Source organism: Peromyscus maniculatus, chromosome 1 (genome assembly GCF_049852395.1).
Source record: "Peromyscus maniculatus bairdii isolate BWxNUB_F1_BW_parent chromosome 1, HU_Pman_BW_mat_3.1, whole genome shotgun sequence".
NCBI lineage: Eukaryota > Metazoa > Chordata > Mammalia > Rodentia > Cricetidae > Peromyscus > Peromyscus maniculatus.
The window spans coordinates 30275975-30293848 of NC_134852.1; the positions used below are offsets into that span (position 1 = coordinate 30275975).

A 17874-nucleotide genomic window follows, 5' to 3' on the forward strand; every position below is an offset into this window, starting at 1 on the left:
TGGTAGACCCCCTGCCTAGAGTTCCCCAGTGAGGGGCTGAGGGTGTGGCTCAGTGGTAGACCCCCTGCCTAGAGTTCCCCAGTGAGGGGCTGGGGTGTGGTTCAGTGGTGGAGCCCCTGCCTAGAATCCCCCAGTGTGGGGCTGGGGGTGTGGCTCAGTGGTAGAGCCCCTGCCTAGAGTTCCCCAGTGAGGGGCTGGGGATGTGGTTCAGTGGTAGAGCCCCTGCCCTTCAAATTGCTAGGTCCTAGGCTTAATCTCTATTGTCTCAGAACCAGAACAAACCAAACTAGAGCTGAAACAAAGGCACAAAGCCTCCCCCTACCCTACAGGCATCGACAGTGTCCCGGCATGTATGACTAATGTGAAGCAGAAAAGATAAACTGAGACTGAAGTTGTGTGGAATCATTCGCAGAGACCCAGCAGGTGCTTGGAGAATCTTTATTAAGCAAGGGCCACCAGAGGGCCAGAGTGGTACTGGGGACTGGGCCACCTGCTGGCCGTGGGTGTCACCGCAGCGGGTAGGAGAGGGACATTCATGGACTCTCCTGTGGCACTGAGGAGGGGGGGATGGGGTTGGCGGCCACGGAGGCCTGTATCTTCTCCACCAGGTTTGCCCACTGGCGCTGCATGTCTTCCACCAGCGGCTCGAACCAGCCCTTGAGGCGGGCCTGGAAGATCTCGGCTTGCAGGCGCATCTGCTGGGCCTGCTCCTCCACCTTGGCTCGCACCTCTTCCATCTGCTCGCGCATCTCCTCCAGGCGGTCCCGGGCCTGGTTGCCCACCTCCTCCAGCCGCCCTCGGATGCGGGCACCCAAAGCCTGGGCGCGATCTTGCAGGGGCTTGCCGGCCCCAGCGCCGAGGTTGGCTGTGCGCTGGCGACCCTGCTCCACCAACGGCCCCAAGCGCTCACGGATGGCGCCCACACCCCGCTCCGCGCCTTCGCGTGCCCCGGCCTTGTACACCGCCAGGCGCTTCTGCAGATCCTCCGCATCCCGCATCAGGCGCTTGCGCAATTTGCGCAGGTGCGTGGAGAGGCGCGCCCGCAGCTCCTCGGTGCTCTGGCCCAGCATGGTATGCACCTCGTTGCGGTACTGCCCAAGTCGGTTGCGCAGGTCCTCCATATCGGCCCCGAGCCGGGACTGGGCTGCCTGCACCTCTTTGGCCAGCCTGGCCCGTGTCTCCTCCGCCATGGGGCCCAGTTGCTCCTCCAGCTCCTTTTTGTAAGCCTTCAGTTCCGTCATGGTGTCCTCCATCAGTACCCTGCAGGTCCAGAGGAAACACAAGGGAAATGAGGACCAAGACAGAGGGGCCCAAAAGAGAGGGGTGAGGTGGGCAAGAAACTAGGACGGAAGATAGGGTGGCCCTCGCTTGTATTCCCAGAAGCTGAGGAGCTGAGGCAGGAGAATCGCAGAGCCTTTGAAGCCAGCTTGAGTTGGGATCCTGTCTCAAAAAGCCAAAAACCAGTGGACCAAACGCATAAATAAATGTCCATTAATCCCAGCACCAGAAGGCTAAATAAGGCAGGAGGATAGAGTTCAAGGCCAGCCTGGGCTACACAATAATAAAGGACTCGGAAAGGGGGTCGGTGTCCAGACAGTCAGAGCCCCAGGGCCTGGATGTTAAGTGGGTGCAGAGGGTGAAGGCACAGGGGCCGGGCACTCACGTCAGCTCCTGAGTGACTTGGGAACTCTGCAGTTCTTCCTGGACCTGGTCGGACAGTGTCTGTACCCAGCGCAGATAATCCCAGAAGCGGCCCAGGGCCACCTCCCAGGGTTGGCCGCTCTGCCATGCCAGCCGATCAGTCACTTCTGGCTCGAGCTCCGGCTCTCCCTCCGCCAGGCACCCTGTGCAGAGTAAGTTCAAGGCTGGGTCAGGACCTACAGTGCTCTTGTGTCTCTTTGCAGTCACAGCGGGTCCCGAGGGGTTGAAGTCTGTTCTGTTACCACAAGCATGTATCTATCTCGGTATCCCATATGGTACAGAGCAGAGGACCAGGCAGGTATGGAACTAGAAAATACACACCTCCCTTTATTACTTTTTTTTATCTTTTTATCTTTATTTTTTTTTGTGTGTGTGCGCATGCGCGCGCGCCTTTGGAGGTCGGAAGACAACGAGAGGGAACCGGCTCTCTCCTTCCACCATATTGGTCCTGGATAGGTCTTCAGGTTTGGTGGCAAGCACCTTTTCCCCGAGCCGTCTCGCAAGCCAGTCCTCTCATTTTATGGCTAGGGGAAATCAAGGCCTAACGAGAACAGCTGCTCTGGGCTGTTGAATCTCAGAGAGGCGTCAGAACTGTCCCAGTCCCAACCCGCCAGACACCCAGGGCTAGAACGGGGTCGAGAGGCGCCACCAGACAAGCCCTGGTCCATACCTGCCAGCAACGTGACCACCAGCACGGCCCACAGAGCCTTCATCTTCTCGATTGTGATTGGCCAGTCTGGGGAAGGAGAAATTGTCTTTGAACAGCAAGGGGGTACTCCGCCCACCCAGAGAGCCCCACCCTATCTCCCTTCTCAGATCTGAGACCTTAGCCAATCACAAACATTTCCCAAAGAGAGCGCCCGCACCTCCCAAAGGTCTAGTTACCCCCCCTCCGGTGTTCGCTATCTGCATCCTCGGGGTGGATCCGCTGCCAAAAATTCCAGCTCCCTCTCCCAGGGTTCAAATTCCACTCCACCAAGACACAGCGGGTAGTCCAATTTACATTCCTCTTCCTACCTTCCTGGCCAGGCCCTGCCTTCCATTTTGGTGCTAATTTAACGCGCATTTAATCGTCCTCCAGCCCTGTGAGATGGTGCCCTCATATAACCCCAGAACTCAGGACGCTGAGGCGTGAGGATCGCCAGTTAGAGGCTAGCCCGGGTTACTCGGGGACTGTGATTGAAACCAGTAGGTGTTTATATAAAAGGCAGCTTAAGGCTCATTCCCGGTTCTGTCGCCAAAGCATGGTCCCACCTTCTAGTTGGGCTGCATGTGGAGCACCTTACTCCTGGAGGTGGCCCTTCCAGCTCCTCCATCTGTCCTGACTTGGGCAAAGACGAGTCACCTCGTGTCCTTAGTTTGTCCCCAAGTGCCTCTATCGGGTTTCCTGCTTTTCCAATTCTTGCCCCTGTTTCCTGGACACCAGGGGATCCCAAGGTTCCCAGTCCACATCTTCCCACCGCCCCGGGTGAGTCCCCAGCCCAGCGTGTCTTACCGGCTCCTTCAGAAACAAGTCCTTAGCCTCCGGGGACCGAGCAAGGCTCTGGATCCCAGGCTCGTGCAATTATAAGGCTCCCCCTGCCCCGCCCCCTCCTCAGGGCTAGGGCGGGCTGGGCCAGCCCCCTGTCACGAGGCGGGTTGTTCCCCCCCCTTCCCAGCAGGGCAGAGGAAAGAGGTGGAGTTAGGAGGCCTTGTGACCCCCACACCCCAACAAGGGAGCTGACACTTCATCGCATAATCCCGGCATCTTTCTCCAAAGTGGGGTGCTGGCGCCCAGAGTACTCCTCCCCCACTTTCCCTGTGGGGTCTGGTGCACTTCAGAGGAAAGTTTTGGAGGCTTAAACAGAAATGAGAGGGGGTGTGGGGGGCCGTGCCGGTGTCTGTTAAGAGGCTAGGCTTCTGGGGTGAGTTTTAACCTTGGCCCCCCTTTGTTCATTCCTCAGGTACAGGTGAACTCCTGTCCGCAGGCTGGGAAAATTCCAGTTCCTTCAGGAGCTGCTGCGCAGAGGCTTCCACGGAGTTTGAAGCAATGGAGGCAAGCCCTGGGAGTCCAAACGCCCGTACTTTGGTCCTCCCAGTGGCCAGATGTGTGACCTTGGGAGAGGGACCTTCCTCCCAGAGCACAGATTTGTATTTTTTTTTTTTTTTTGAGGCAGGATGCCTCAGTCACAAAGACCCTTTTGCCTCTGCCGCAGCTACGGTGTGTGCCACTCGCTTGTACATTTGGCTTTTCCGAGCAGTTTCTTTGCCCATTAAATCAGAAGAGTAGTTATTTTTTTGTGACGCGTGCCTGTAGTCCCAGGCACTTGGGGAGCTGAGGCCGGAGGATCCGCGGAGCTTGGGGAGTCAGGATGAGCTTAGGCAACAGAACAAAGCCCGTGCTAACAAGCGAGAAAGCCGCTGCAGCCGGGCTGCCTCCTGTGGGGCCAAGGCTCGCACACCACCAGCACACACCACCAGCGAGCCTGCCAGCAGCACCGCCCTGCCGGGGCCACCAGATTCCTGCCCCCGCTGCTGCCCAGAGAGGGTGGCGGCAGGAGGGGAGCCCCACAGTTAAGGCTTGGCACTGGACCGGGCAGGCACATGAATCTGCAGGATGGCAACAGGGGACCTCCTTATTCCAAAAAGGGTACAGGGGGCCTGGCCAAGCCTAGGCCTGTTAGCTTTGGTTTCAGAGAACACTGGCCAGAAGTGGGTGTGGTGAGATGGTTTCCATGGGTTATTAACGGTCAGCGCCATTGGCCAGCTAAGGTCCCTAGACCACACAGGAGAAAGGGTTTTGGTGTTCTCCACAGGAGCATCAACCAGCCTGAGTCTGTGCATTGCAGTAGGGTGCCAGAAGCACCTGCGGGCCCAGCCACCAGGGCAGGACCCACCCAGTTTGGGGCTGCTTACTGCACACCCCATCGGAATGGAGAGCACTTGGTGACCCAGCACCTGCCTGACACGTGAGGCCCAGTTGCATCTCACTTCCTTTGTTCTAGTCTGGGAAGGTCCAAGGGCCCCTTCCTTCCCGAGAGCTGCTTTCTGTATTGTGCTTTATTTCTTCCAGGAACTTTGTTTCTTCCTGAAGTTTCCAAGACCTCTGACCTTCCCAGCGGGAGAAAGTCGCCACAAGCTACCACCTCAGCCCTTTTTGGAACAGGAAGGCTCCAGATCCCCATCTCCCTGCCCCCACCCTGTTTGTAGAGACAAAGTCCTCTGCCACCTCTCAGGGCCAGGCCGCACAGGGGCGAGTGACCTGGAGCCACCCTCCTGGTGAGGGCAGGCCTGTGATGTCCCCGCCAGAGCCGCTCGCTGGCTCGCGGGTGTGACGCTGGCCCAGGCCTCTCTTATACCGATCCCGTGCACCCTGGACCCGCGGCGCCCCCTGCTGGCGGCCGCGCTCAGCAAGTGGAGAAAACCTAGGCCTCTCAAATCCTTTTTTTTTCCACGTGTATTTTTCGTTTTTTAAGTTTTTTCTGTAAAATGTCCCGGTTCTTCCATAACTTATAAACATGATTTCTATGGAGGGGCGGAGGGGAAAGTGACCGGCGGCCGGGCGCTCCTCTGCTGCCCCCGGGAGGACAGGGACGTCACATCGCGTCTTCCGTCCCAGAGCCTGCCAGCCGCCTCTGCCGGGGCACTCATAACCGAGTGCCCTTCCGATTCCAGAACTCCCTCCGGGACCCCAGGCCCCCTGGACACTGTCCCCTGGCGCTGGGGATCCTCGGGCGTAGGGTGGGTCCCCTCCTTCCCGCTGCCCCGACCCCAGGAGGGAGGGAGAGGAGGGGAGGGCGGCCGGCCCAGTGGTGGTCTGCAGAGGAGGGCGAGCGGGCTCAGCCGATGGTGAGGCCAAAGCCGCACAGGAACTTATTCTTGCGGTGGTTCAGGAAGGCGCAGAGGGACAGTGTCAGGGGAAGGGGCGGCAGCTTCTTCTCCAGCGTGGCGCCCACGATCCAGTTACTGTTCACAGAGCCTGTGGGCCAAGAGTGGGGTAGACACTGGGTGGGTCGGTGTGCATGGTCACCTCTATGGGTAGCCACAGCAGACCTTCAAGTACATGCTGTCCCGTCAAGCAGCTCTTGGGGTCTGCTCCTCTACAGCTCTGGGGACCCCTGGTCTCTGGGAATGGTAGATTTCCTGAACGTAAAAGTGCATGAGACCCTTAGGGCTTGGGCGCCAGATCAGGTATCCCCAGATAAAGGGACAGGATGAACGGGGCAAGGGCAGCAGGGCTGGACTCAGTCAGCTCCTAAGTGCAGGGGACCGTGGTGATGGGGTCACAAGCAGACCAACATATCATCAACCAACATCATGGGCCCCAAAGTGAACTGTGGCCATCCTAAACCAAGTTTGAAAAGACTGGGTTACTACCTAGAATGAGGTTCTGGACCTGCAGGGCACTTTCTAGCTCATTGTGGGTGGGACCACGGGGGTGGGGGGTGGGGGGTAGACATGGGGCATATAAGCAAGCGAGCTGAGGAGGCCACGAGGAGCAAGGCAGTAAGCAGCACTCTCCAAGCAGTCTGCATCAGCTCCTGCCCCGATTTCTCCGTGACAGGAGTGTGACCTGAGAGTTGTAAGCCAAAATAAGCTCTTTTCTCCCCAAGTTGTTTATGGTCATGGTGTCTCATCACAGCAACAGAACCAAACCTCAGTAAGGCAAGAGGGAATGGGGAGGGCCAGAAGCTCCCCATGTTGCCTTTCACTCAGTGCAAAAGGGGGTGAGCTTGCTAGATGAGCTGGGGAGGATTTAAGTGTGGCTCCTGATACACCGGATGTGCCAGGGTGGGCCCCGAGTCATTTGGAGGTGTACAAGGCCCCCGCAGACTGTCACCTTCCTTATTTCCCAAGGCCTCCACCACACAGGCAGCTGAGTCACCTCCGGGTCTGTGCTCCAGAAGGGAAACTGAGGCCTTCCTTACCTTTGAAGAGGCCTTACCTTTGAAGAGGAAGTTGGCCTTGGGCAGGTCCAGCTGGTACCCAAAGGAGGCACTGGTGTCCTGCATCCTGGTGCTGGCCTCGAACTCTACACCCACCTGCAGCTGAGGGAGGGAGGGAGGCCCCGGCACACACGTGAGCTGCCCAGTGGGGCTCCTGGGTACACCAACAGGACCACAACCCAGGCACTCCCTCCAGCTCACCTGGTCACTGGCTTTGTGGTAGTAAGTGGCATGCATGCCCGCCTGGCCCAGGGTTACTGTTGCCAACCAGTTGTTCACTAGGAGAACAGAGATGGGGGAGGCTGGGTATCAAGGGGATGCGGGCGTCTGGAACCCCACAGCCCTCCCTGGACCACAAGTGCGCCCCAGGCTCACGTGTGTATTTCCCAGCTAGAGACATCACAGTGCCCTCTTCTCCAGGCCGCCGGTGGTAGACGAGCTCTCCCCCCAGGGCCAGACATGGCGTGATGCTCTGGAGATAGTGAGCAACCAGGATTCCTGCAGGAGGAAAGGGTGTCGGACTCCAGCATCCTGACCAGGCCTCAAAACAGTTCACGCCATTCTGGGGCTCCTCCTGCCCTGCCTCTCTGGGAGGGGGTGAGGGGTGCGTCAGAGTCCTAGCCAGGGTCTGGGTGTGCTCTGAGAAGTGTGACCATGGCTAGGACAGAGGCAGGTGCCATGGGCTCATCAGCTTCCGAACAGGATCAACCCAATTCGGGCACACCTCTGACCACCGTTATCAACCACCGAGAGGAAACTGAGAGCCACAGTCCTATGAGTGGCCATCTACACACAGAATCTTCAAAGCAGAACCCCTCCCCCACAGCTGTAGGGGCTACTGGGAACAAGTACTAACCCATCCCCAAGTGCGTCTCTAATAATCTGTAACTGGGGTGCCGCTGTCCCCCACAAGTCATTTCTCTACAAACAGCCTCCCCAACAGACCCCACAGCACACCCAGGCATAGCTGAAGTTTTTCTCTCCAAGCCCCGGCAGTCCTGTAACCCATTTATAAAATAAACACACAGACACTTATATTATTTAAATTGCTCAGCCATTAGCTCAGGTCTACCATTGTCTAGCTCTTACTCTTATACTCAGCCCATTTCTGTTCATCTATATGTTGCCACGTGTTCCGTGGCTTTACCTGCTGCCTTTACATGATGCTCCCTGGTCGGCAGGTTGGTGTCTCCTCCCCTCCGCCTTCCTGTTCTTTCAATTTTCTTCTCTGCTAGTCCTGCCTATCCTTCCTGTCTGACTATTGGCCAGTGTTTGTTTTAATCAATCAATCAATCAATCAATCAATCAATCAATCAATCAATCAATCAATCAATCATCCACAGCACCCAGAGGCTAGGGGTTCTCACCAAAGCACAAACCTGACGACAGTGCTTTCTCCTGGGAACCTGCCATAGCTCCCCAGTGCCCTCGCAATTACCTGTGGTACCCTAGGGGTTGGCCCCAGCTTCAAAATAGAGCTCTGTCCTCTTCTGTGACACAGCCAGCCACTGAAGCCTTCCCTCAACCCAGCTGGCTAAACATCCACAAGGCATGCTCCAGACCTGACCCAGACCTGTCCTACCCAGCCCTCTCCTAATGGGCTGAATCTGAAGTCTCGGAATTACAGCACTTCCTCTTAGGAGTTTGTAGCTTTTTTCTTCCAGTCAGGAGCCCAGCGTGTGGCCCTCCTGCCTCAGCCTAATTATAGGTACCACCACAGCCCAGCTTTGGCTTTATTCTGGCTTAAATTTTTTTTTTCTTAAGATTTATTTTAAACAAAACACCAATGCACACAAAATAAAAATAAATAAATCTTTAGCCAGGCGGTGGTGGCGCACGCATTTAATCCCAGCACTGGGGAGGCAGAGCCAGGCGATCTCTGTGAGTTCAGGCCAGCCTCGTCTACAGTCTACCAAGTGAGTCCCAGGAAAGGTGCAAAGCTACACAGAGAAACCCTGTCTCGAAGAACAAAAAAAAAAAAAAAAAAAAAAAAGATTTATGGGTGTTTTGTCTGCACATGTGTCCCTGTGATGTGCACATGGTACCCACCGAGGCCAGAATAGGTTCTCAAATTGCTTGGAACTGGAGTTACAGGTGGTTACGAGCTGACATGTAGATACTGAGAATTTAACCTGGGTCCTCTAGAAAATCAGCCAGTGCTGGCCGATTCTGAGTCTCTCTTAAAAACAGGGTCTCGGGCTGGAAAGATGGCTCAGAGGTTAAGAGCACTGACTGCTCTTCCAGAGGTCCTGAGTTCAATTCCCAGCACCCACATGGTGGCTCACAACCATCTGTAATGAGATCTGGCGCCCTCTTCTGGCATGCAGGCATACAGAACATTGTATACATAATAAAAAAATCTTTAAAAAAAAAAAAAAAGAGACCCCAATTCAAAAGATCTTGCTATGTAGCTCTGGCTAGCCTCAAACTGGTGGTCATCCTTCTGCTTTGGCCTCCCAAGTGGCTGGGGATTTTAGGCGTGCGCCACTGCATTCTACTTGAGATTTTCCTCCCCGCCCCCATGAGCAGTTGTCAAAGCATGTACACCAAGGTGCTCGTGCAAGTGTGCACATGTGCACAGGTCACCAGACACCTTTTGGAGCTGGTTTCCTTTCCTGTGTGTCTTCACAGGGAGCAAACCCAGGCATGGCCAGCAAGCGCCTTCACCTGCCAAGCCTCCCTGCTGGCCCACCTTGTTCTTCGACCCTAAATGGCCCAGAGCTTTTGAGGATCCTCCTGCCCCAGCCTCCCAAGTGCCAGGTTGAAACAAAAGCCTCTCTAACCCAGGCTGATGTGAATCTGAACTCAGGAAGTAGCCCAGGACGACCCTGGACCTGGGAAAGTGCTGGATTTGGGGTGTGTCCCCGCTACCCGCTTTGCAGGCTCTGTGCACGCTAGGCAAGCGTGCAGTCAGCGGGCAGGTGCTCTACCATGGAGCCTTGTCCCAGTCCCCGGAAGTTTCTGTGGTGTTGCCGATGAACAGAGCCCAGTCTCAAGCATGTGCAATGACCCTGAGACCCATTCCAGCCCTTTGAGTCCTGATTCTTGACCTCCTCTATCCCAGGCTCCCTAGGAGGCCGGGCCTTTTCCTACCAAGCTTGTCTGCACTGGTCCCCTCTGCAGGAGGCCATCGGGACAGGAGTTTTGACTATAGCAGCAGTTCCCAAATGAAGTCTTTCTGCATGTATGAAGATATTTCTGATGCATACAACTTGGAGGGCAGGTTAATGGTTAATGGTCTGGCCAAAGTTACATCCTGAGGCCAAAAACCCAGCTTTAAATGAATTTCTAGTGGGTACCACCCAGAGGTAGAAGCCCTGGCCTAGAACCCCCGGAGAGGGTTTGGGGGTGTGGTTCAGTGATGGAGCCCCTGCCTAGAATCCCTGGAGAGGGTTTGGGGTGTGGCTCAGTGGTGGACCTGCCTAGAACCCCCGGTGAGGGTTTGGGGGTGTGGTACAGTGGTGGAGCCCCTGCCTAGCACACTGAGCCCCTCCCCCTTCCAGCTTCAGCACTGCAAATACGTAAATGAGTGTCATGAAGCCTGGCGCTTCAGAAGGGATCAACAAAATTGCGTCCTTCAAGCAAACGGATCAACCCTAGTGGTCCTAAGGGTCTAGAATCATCCAAATTGAGATAGCAGGATTAGTAAGAGCCAAGGTAAGAAGAGCAGGCCTCAGGAAGGTCCCACCAGGTCCCAGTCTGATCAAAGCTGACAGCATTTTCTTTTGGTTTTTCAACAGGTGTGGGGTGTTTACTCACCACCCCCACAGTTCCCCAGAGTTTTCTTGAGTGCGATCAGCTGGAAATATTAGATAGAAGGATTTATTGTGGAGAATATCGCGGAGATAAACAGATAGAAAATAAAGGATAGCCTTGAGAGGGCCTGGAACCTTTTTCAACGGGCCCCAACTGTCTCTGGCCCAGGGTTTTTATAGAGACGCCAAGGGGTGGAGCAAAAGACCTCCTCCCCCAGCACAGCCAAGTGCAGACCATCTCAGACACCTGCACTCAGGCCCATGGTCCTGATCATCCTCTATTTGGACCTGCTGGGTAAAGCCACGAGGAACCCGAGAACGGGCTCCCACAAACAGGGTTTCTCTGTATAGCCCTGGCTGTCCTGGAACTCACTCTGTAGACCAGGCTGGCCTCGAACTCACAGAGATCCTCCTTGCTCTGCCTTGCGCGCCACTGCCGCCCGGCAAAGAGCAATCATTTTAACTTACTTTGAATGCGATTCGTCCTAGCAGTAACAAATACATTGTACTGTAGTGGGTAGCTGTTCTATCTTTGACCTGAAAGTACTACCCGCAGTGAGGCTTCCAGTAACTGTCACGCCGACCTATGACCAGCCCCCGAGGCAGGACTGAGACGGGAGCCATTAAGACCTGAGATCCGAATGTGCAAGCTTTCCTGGTTCCTGGTAATCCTGGATGCAGGATGGTGGACTGAGCAGATTTCTCCAGAGAACACCGCTGGACTGCACTTCACCCTTCCCGGATCCTGTAACCTATCCCTTTACTTGTAAGTTACCCCAAATAAACCTCCCTTTTAACTACCTGGAGTTGCCTTAATACTTGTACCAACATTACAAATGCTTGGGGGTAAAATGTCCATTTGCCAGGTATGGTGGTACACGCTAATCCCTCCACCCAGGAGACAGGCAGCCAGAGCTCTGTTCAATCCCAGGCCAGCCCCTCAAGAAAGTCATTGTTCTTACGGTGCTGGGACCAGAACCCGGGACCTTGCAAGCACTCTACCACCACGCCATGCCCTCCCTGCGCACCTCCCTGCTGAATCTAGGCAGGCGTTAACCACACCCCAGTCTACACAGTCATCTCCATGGGCTCTTTATGTGGAGGTCCCTGCTGGGATGGGCACTCCCCAGAGAGGCGGGCTCAGTTCTGCTCACTATCTCATCACCAGGGCTCAAATACACTGTATGGGGCAGGCTCCGAACACAGGCGTTCAATGGCTGGGCAGACGGGCAAGCGGCTCCGAGTGCATACACATGCTGGCACATACACCAGATAAAGTAAAAAACAAAACAAAACAAAGAGCATCATGGACCCTCCTCAAAAAGGTTCCAACCCTGACCTTTGACCCCCCCAGTCCTGGGATTACAGGTGTGACCGCACCTGGCTTTGGTTTTGCTTTTTATTCTTTTCTTTTTTTGAGGCAGGGATTCATGGCTGCAAGAAACTCATGACTGCCCTTCCTTAGCCTTGCAAGTGTTGGGCCTTCCTACCCTGCTACCTCTCAGAGGGAAGCGTGGGAGACTCCAAGAGACAAAGTCACGTGCCTTGTTGGGAAAGGGGAGCTAGATGAAGGCCTCATGACCACCCGTAAGCCCCGCCCACCTCTTACCTGAACCCACCAAGACATCTGGGTTGCCTAGGGTGACCGCAGCTGTGAAGTCGGAACCCCGGTACTCCCCATCCACCTGCCAGTTCACGAACTTCGACTGCTGGGTCTGTGGGGGAGGGGCAGTGTGAGGGCCATGCATGAGGGAGCCTCTGGGAGCGTGACAGGCCACACGTCCACGCAGGACTCACCTGGATGGCCATCTTGGACCTGAGGCCTGGACTCAGCTGATGGATGATCTGTGCGTTGAGGCTGCCACTGTTGTCCATGTCACCGACCAGCACGGGGAACGCCTGTGGGCCAGAGCAGCTTAGGGGTCAGAGGCGGTGTGAAGAACACAGCCGGAAGCCTGGACTCTGGGCACCGCACTGGCATCCCTCCTGCTCGGGGCTCAGGCCGTGCCCATTTGGGTCACTTCAGCAACATAGGCGCCCCGGGAACTACTGGACTGTGAGCCCAACACTTCTGTCACTACTGTTTCTGTTTTTCTTTAAGTTTTTCAAGACAGGGGTTTTCCCTGTAGCCCTGGCCGTCCTGGATCTCACTCTGTGGACCTGGCTGGCCTTGAACTCAGAGATCCACCTGCCTCTGCCTCCCAAGTGCAGGGATTAAGGGCGTGCGCCACCACCGCCCGGTTGTTGCTTCTCTTTTCGATAGGGTTCCCGTACTCAGAGCTGCCTGCAGGGACTATCTTAATTAAGGTTTCCAGTGCTGAGATAAACACCAGCACCAAAAGCTAACGGGGAAGAAAAGCTAACTTCAGCTTGCAGCTCCACTTCGCAGTGGAAGTCAGGGCAGGAAGTCATGGCAGGAACAGAGGCAGGAGCTGAGGCCACAGACGGGTGCCACTCACTGGTTTGCTTATTAGCTTTCTCACAGTGCCCAGGACCACCAGCCCAGGGGTAGCACCGCCACAGTGAGCTGGGCCCTCACATGCCCACTCATGAACATGCCCCGCAGGCCAATCTTGCGGTGGCATGTTCTCAGCTGAAGTTCCTCTTCCCAGGTGACTTCAACTAGCCAGCACACTAGCCACGCGGCACAGGATGTCTGTGACCTCCTGAGTGCTGGATTACAGGTCTAGGCCACCAGCCTGCTCTTTGGTTTGTGGGTGTTTGCTTATTTACGGAAGTAGGTCTTGCTATGTGGCCTGGGCTGTCTTGCAATTCCTCATCCTTCTGCCACAGCCTCCCCAAGTGCTAGTGTGACAGGCAGGTGGCAGGACACTCACTGGGCTTGAATTCGTTTGTCGGCGGGCTCTGCTTCCTGACTGACAACACACCTTCACGGCAGTGTCCTGTTCCTGGTGTCACATCCTTTCTGCCATAATCACATACTTCTTCTCCAACTATTACAGGCCATTCGCTTCCCCTACCTGGGGACTTCAATCTCCAGGCTTTGACTCTGAGACAACCACCCCCTCCACTCTTCCAAACACATCTCAAGGGGCCAATGAGACGGCTCAGTAGGAAGGGTGTCACCCAAGCCTGAGGACATGGGTTTAATCCCCAGGACACACGAGGAGAAACCAAAGAAATGACTCTTGGGAAGTTGTCCTCTACCCTCATAGGCCTCCCCACACACAAATAAATGGGAGTCAGAGTGCAGCTCAGACTTTCTGCCTCAGAACACTAGGAGGCTGCTACAGATGGGCGGTGCCAAGCGGGTCCCCGCGCTACTCTAAGGCAGCTGCAGGAGGCATTCATTCCTTGACAGTGGCCGGACCTTCTGATCTGCTGATGGTGGAATAATGAATGGAGAGTTTAAGTACCAGGCATGGCGGCACACATCTTTAACCCTAGCACTTGGGAGACAGAGGCAAGAGAGCCCCGGTGTGGAATACTAGCCTGGTTTACATAGAGTTCTAGTCCAGCCAGGGCTTGATAGGTAAGAGCTCTCCTACATGCAAGTATGAGAACCCAAGTTCAAATCCCCAGTATTTGCATAAGCACCAGGTATGGCTGCTCATGCCCGTAACTCCAACACTGCAGAGATGGTAGGTCCCGTGAGCTGGCTGGCCAGCCAGTTCAGCACAAATGGTGAGCTACAGATCAGATGTTCTGTTTTGGCCCTTGCAAACGCAAAGGTGGGAAGAGGCACCTGCACAGGTGCATGCTACACGAAAGCGCAGAGGTAAGGGCCGAGGATATAGTTCAGTTGGTAAGAGTGCTTGTCTAGCAAGCCCTGGGTTTGATCCCCAGCACATGGTTACTTATCCCTGAAACCTCAGCACTTGGGGAGGGAAAGACACGAGGACTGATCATCCTAAACCATAGCTCAAGCCCAGCCAGGGCATGAGACTGTCTCCAAAAACAAAAACACAACAGGTAACACCAGCAGACTCAGCACCAGTGTCCAGCCCTCCTGAAGCCTCCACGTCCCCCATCCGCCCCCTGCCAGGGCAGCATGAGCAGCACACCCATACCATCTGACCCTGCTTTCCTCCCCTGTCCAACCTTTCTGTGGCTCTCCAGCGCCCCCTAGAGGACATCCGAGCACAGAATTTGACATTCCAGGTCCTATACCTGGCTTGTCCCAACACCTCCTCCCTTCCAAGGCCCAAGCCTGTCACTTGTCCATTTATTCCCTTCATGGAAGAATTCGCCAGAAGAATGACCAGAAGGAACCTTACCTCTGTGGGACTCAGCTGCTTCGTCCCCACGTACGTGACCCCAAAGTGGTAATTGGACTCCCCAATTGTGCCGAGGGCTACTGTGTGGGTCACCTGGGAGAAGAGAGTGAGTTGTGGGGTCTTGGCAAGGCTGGCTTATCCACTTGAAGATTCAAAGACCGAGTTCTGGGGATGAAAACTAGGGGGGTAGAGCTGGGAAGCGAACACTGGGCGGCAAGCCACGCTTAGCAGCATCAATGCCCAGGGTACCAACCCGGGGGATAAACAAAACGAACACCAGGCCTGACCTGATGAGATCAAGAGGCTGCCTGGGAGACAAGTGGGGCTAGGGTTGCACCCCTGCTTGAAGTTGCAGGGTAAGGGGTACCTTTGAATGCTGGGGCCCCAAACCCAGACTTTCCCACTCCCCTTGAGTAATCATCCTGGAATGTATGAGAGTCTTATTGTTCACTTCCCTTTTATGTTTTGATACAGGGGCATCCCAAGGCGGGTCTGGGACAGGATCTCCCTGCTTCAGCCCCTGCCAGTGCTGGGATCTGAAGCACGGGCCACTGGAATGTTGTTATCTAAATCTTGTTACCTACCCCAAAGCCCAGTCCTCTAAGAGAGTGAGGGGATCTGCTATGATCTCTGGAGGGTCCAGGCGCCAGAAAGACTTACCTGGAAACGGTTACTCAACCCTTTGTTGACTGTAAGTTTGACACCCTCCATCTGAACTGGAAACAGCTCTGCAGGAGAGAGATGCTGTCACCCCAAATTCTCCCCTCCTTCCCTCCCATCCCCAGCTCTCTCCAGAGACCCACATCTCATGAAACATCCCTCCACTAGAGAAAACTCTGCCTGGTGAACAGGGCTAGGCCCTCTGGCTGTTTCTAAAACCCAGTGCAATCACCTGAATTTAGGGAACTCACTTTCTTGCCAAATCCCTCATCCCTACAATGGGGATCCTTACCACACGGAACTGTTCCAAGTATTTAATAAGTTGACACATATTTCAGTATCAAAGATAAAAGTGTATCTCCTTTGTGATCAAAATGATTCTAGGCCGGGATCCAGAGCCCTTTGGTGGCACCCCTCACAGAACATTGGGGAACACCTTGCTGACACAGTGACCTTGGGCCATAATTCCTTTCCTGATCACACTAAGGAGTCTGGCGGGGTTGGTCCCGGGGCTCTCAGTGTCCAGGACTTTTCTCTCCCGCTGTGGCATTCTTCCCCACCCAGGGAGTTCACCAACCGCTTGCAGTTCCGAAACCCCGAGTTCAAGGTCCCAGCGTCCCACCCCATCCTCAACCCCTAACACTCTGTTCCAGGATTGCACCGACGCGCGCCAACCTCCCTCCGGGGGTCCTTCCCCCTCCCCGCGGGCGATCGGGGCCCGGCACCCCTCACCCTTGCACTTCCGGTGACACTCCTCGAACGTGCCCGGGTTGGGGAGGCAGCCGCAGCCCCCATCGTCCGAGGCCCCCGCAGCGCCGCTGCCCGCAGCCCCGGGAGTCCGTTCTGAGCCTCGGCCCGCGCTCGACCCAGTGCTCAGGCCGCCCCCGAGCGGCGGCAGCGTGAAGCCCGGCGGCGAAGGCGGCGGCGGCGGCAGCCCGACGAGGGACGGCGTCGGAGGCGGCGGGGGCCCTGCGGGAGGAGAGCTAGCAGCCAGCACGTTCCCCATGGTATCTGCGAGGGGAGAGGGCAGAGGGCAGAGGTCAGGGCCCACACACGGAAGCGCACACACACCCCCGGATGCGGACCCGGCCCCCTCCCACCCACTCGGCCCCGGCTCTCACCGGCGGCGGCGGCGGCGCCTGTTCCCGGCCTGGGCTCCGCTCCTGCCCCGTGCGCTACGCGCAACCGAACCCACTGCCGCCGCCGCGGCTGTCTACCCGCCCCCTGGAGCCCATTGGTGCATCGTCCTCCGGGCCCCGCCCATTACCCTAGAAGCAGGACTTTTCATTGGAGTTCTGGCAGGAAGTACCGCCCCTCTCGCCGAAGCTGCCATTTCTATTGGTTTCTGCTCGCCGTCGGGCCGTGCGGCTCCCTCGCCTTCCCCATTGGCTCGCACGCCCCGCGCCCATTGGTTCGCGGCGCCGCGGGTCCGGAGCGGCCTCGCCATTCGTCGATCCCGCTCGCTTTGCAACGCCTACTTGCCCATTGCCCCACCATCCGCCCGGGGGCGCGGAGCCCCGCCCTAGCAGACGCCGTGGCCATTGGCGGGGCTCGGCTCAGCCCGCGTGCTGATTGGCCACAGCACGTCTGGGGGGCCGACCTCGGTGACGTTTCCGTTAGGGAGCTCATTGGCTAAGGGGCCCGGGTCAAAGGCCGTGGGCAGAGGTGCGTTGCGCCGCAGACGCTGCTAGGCAGCAAGGTCAGCTCTCGCGCCCCGCCGGGCCCCGCGGTGCAGGGGCTGGGTCGCCGAGGGGGGAGCCGGAAGTGCTGCCGCTCCCCGCAGTGCCTCGGGGAAACCTGAAATCGGTCCTGTGGACGCTGCCCTGCCTCTGCCTGCCCTCCAGGCCGGCCTTCCCCCTCCCCGTGCAACAGCTGCCGTGCGCCCACCCCTGTGGTTACCCGTCATGCCGTCTGCCCCGCGTCACCCGGGCTTCTATCTTTGGCCCATTCATTCCTTTCCCATTACCCAGCATTCAGTCCCCCATTCATTGCGCTTCGTTTCCTCGACCCGGTTTAGCCCATTTCTGCATGGTTCACGCGCACCGTCCTTCCTTCCGGCCTCTCTCTGATTAACCGTCTTGTCTTGGAATCTTTTTCTTCTTCTTCTTTTTTTTTTTTTTTTTGGTTTTTCGAGACAGGGTTTCTCTGTGCAGCTTTGCGCTTTTCCTGGATCTCGCTCTGTAGCCTTGGCTGGCCTGGAACTCACAGAGATCCGCCTGCCTCTGCCTCCAGAGTGCAGGGATTAAAGGCGTGCGCCACCACTGCCCGGCGTCTTGGAATCTTTTGCCTCCTGGCTATTACCCAGTATACCCACAGCCCCTGTTCATCTCTTTGCCTCTGGCTCATTCATTTAGCTACGTTACCCGTTACGCCTTAGGGCTTCGTTGGAAATGTTTTCCTCATGACCTATTTTTTTTTTTAATGACCCCCTTTCCAACTCACTATGTAATTCCAATCTGGCCCTGAATTGTAGGCGATCTTTCTGCCTCAGCCTCTCAGGTGCCCTTAACCTGTTATTTGCTATTGGCCCCTCTTGGCCGGTTACTGGTATCTTTATGTCTGTTTCCATGACTCTGAGCTGTTAATCATTAGGCA

At 56.3% G+C, this 17874-nt stretch overlaps 2 protein-coding genes across 2 annotated transcripts; both read right to left on the minus strand.

The window, feature by feature from the left end:
* Window positions 1–424: 424 nt before the first annotated feature.
* Window positions 425–3301, minus strand: Apoe (apolipoprotein E). The gene is made up of 4 exons (XM_006994872.4): window positions 3197–3301; window positions 2372–2437; window positions 1664–1844; window positions 425–1260 (listed from the first exon to the last, which is right to left on the minus strand). The coding sequence occupies exons 2-4, from the start codon at window positions 2412–2414 to the stop codon at window positions 534–536; spliced, it is 951 nt and encodes a 316-aa protein (XP_006994934.1). The 5' UTR covers window positions 2415–2437; window positions 3197–3301; the 3' UTR covers window positions 425–533.
* Window positions 3302–5119: 1818 nt separating this feature from the next.
* Window positions 5120–16531, minus strand: Tomm40 (translocase of outer mitochondrial membrane 40). The gene is made up of 10 exons (XM_006994873.4): window positions 16401–16531; window positions 16012–16290; window positions 15280–15347; window positions 14620–14712; window positions 12179–12280; window positions 11991–12096; window positions 7002–7124; window positions 6828–6904; window positions 6626–6728; window positions 5120–5659 (listed from the first exon to the last, which is right to left on the minus strand). Exons 2-10 carry the CDS (start codon window positions 16283–16285, stop codon window positions 5520–5522), a joined length of 1086 nt encoding a protein of 361 aa, XP_006994935.1. The 5' UTR covers window positions 16286–16290; window positions 16401–16531; the 3' UTR covers window positions 5120–5519.
* Window positions 16532–17874: the final 1343 nt, after the last annotated feature.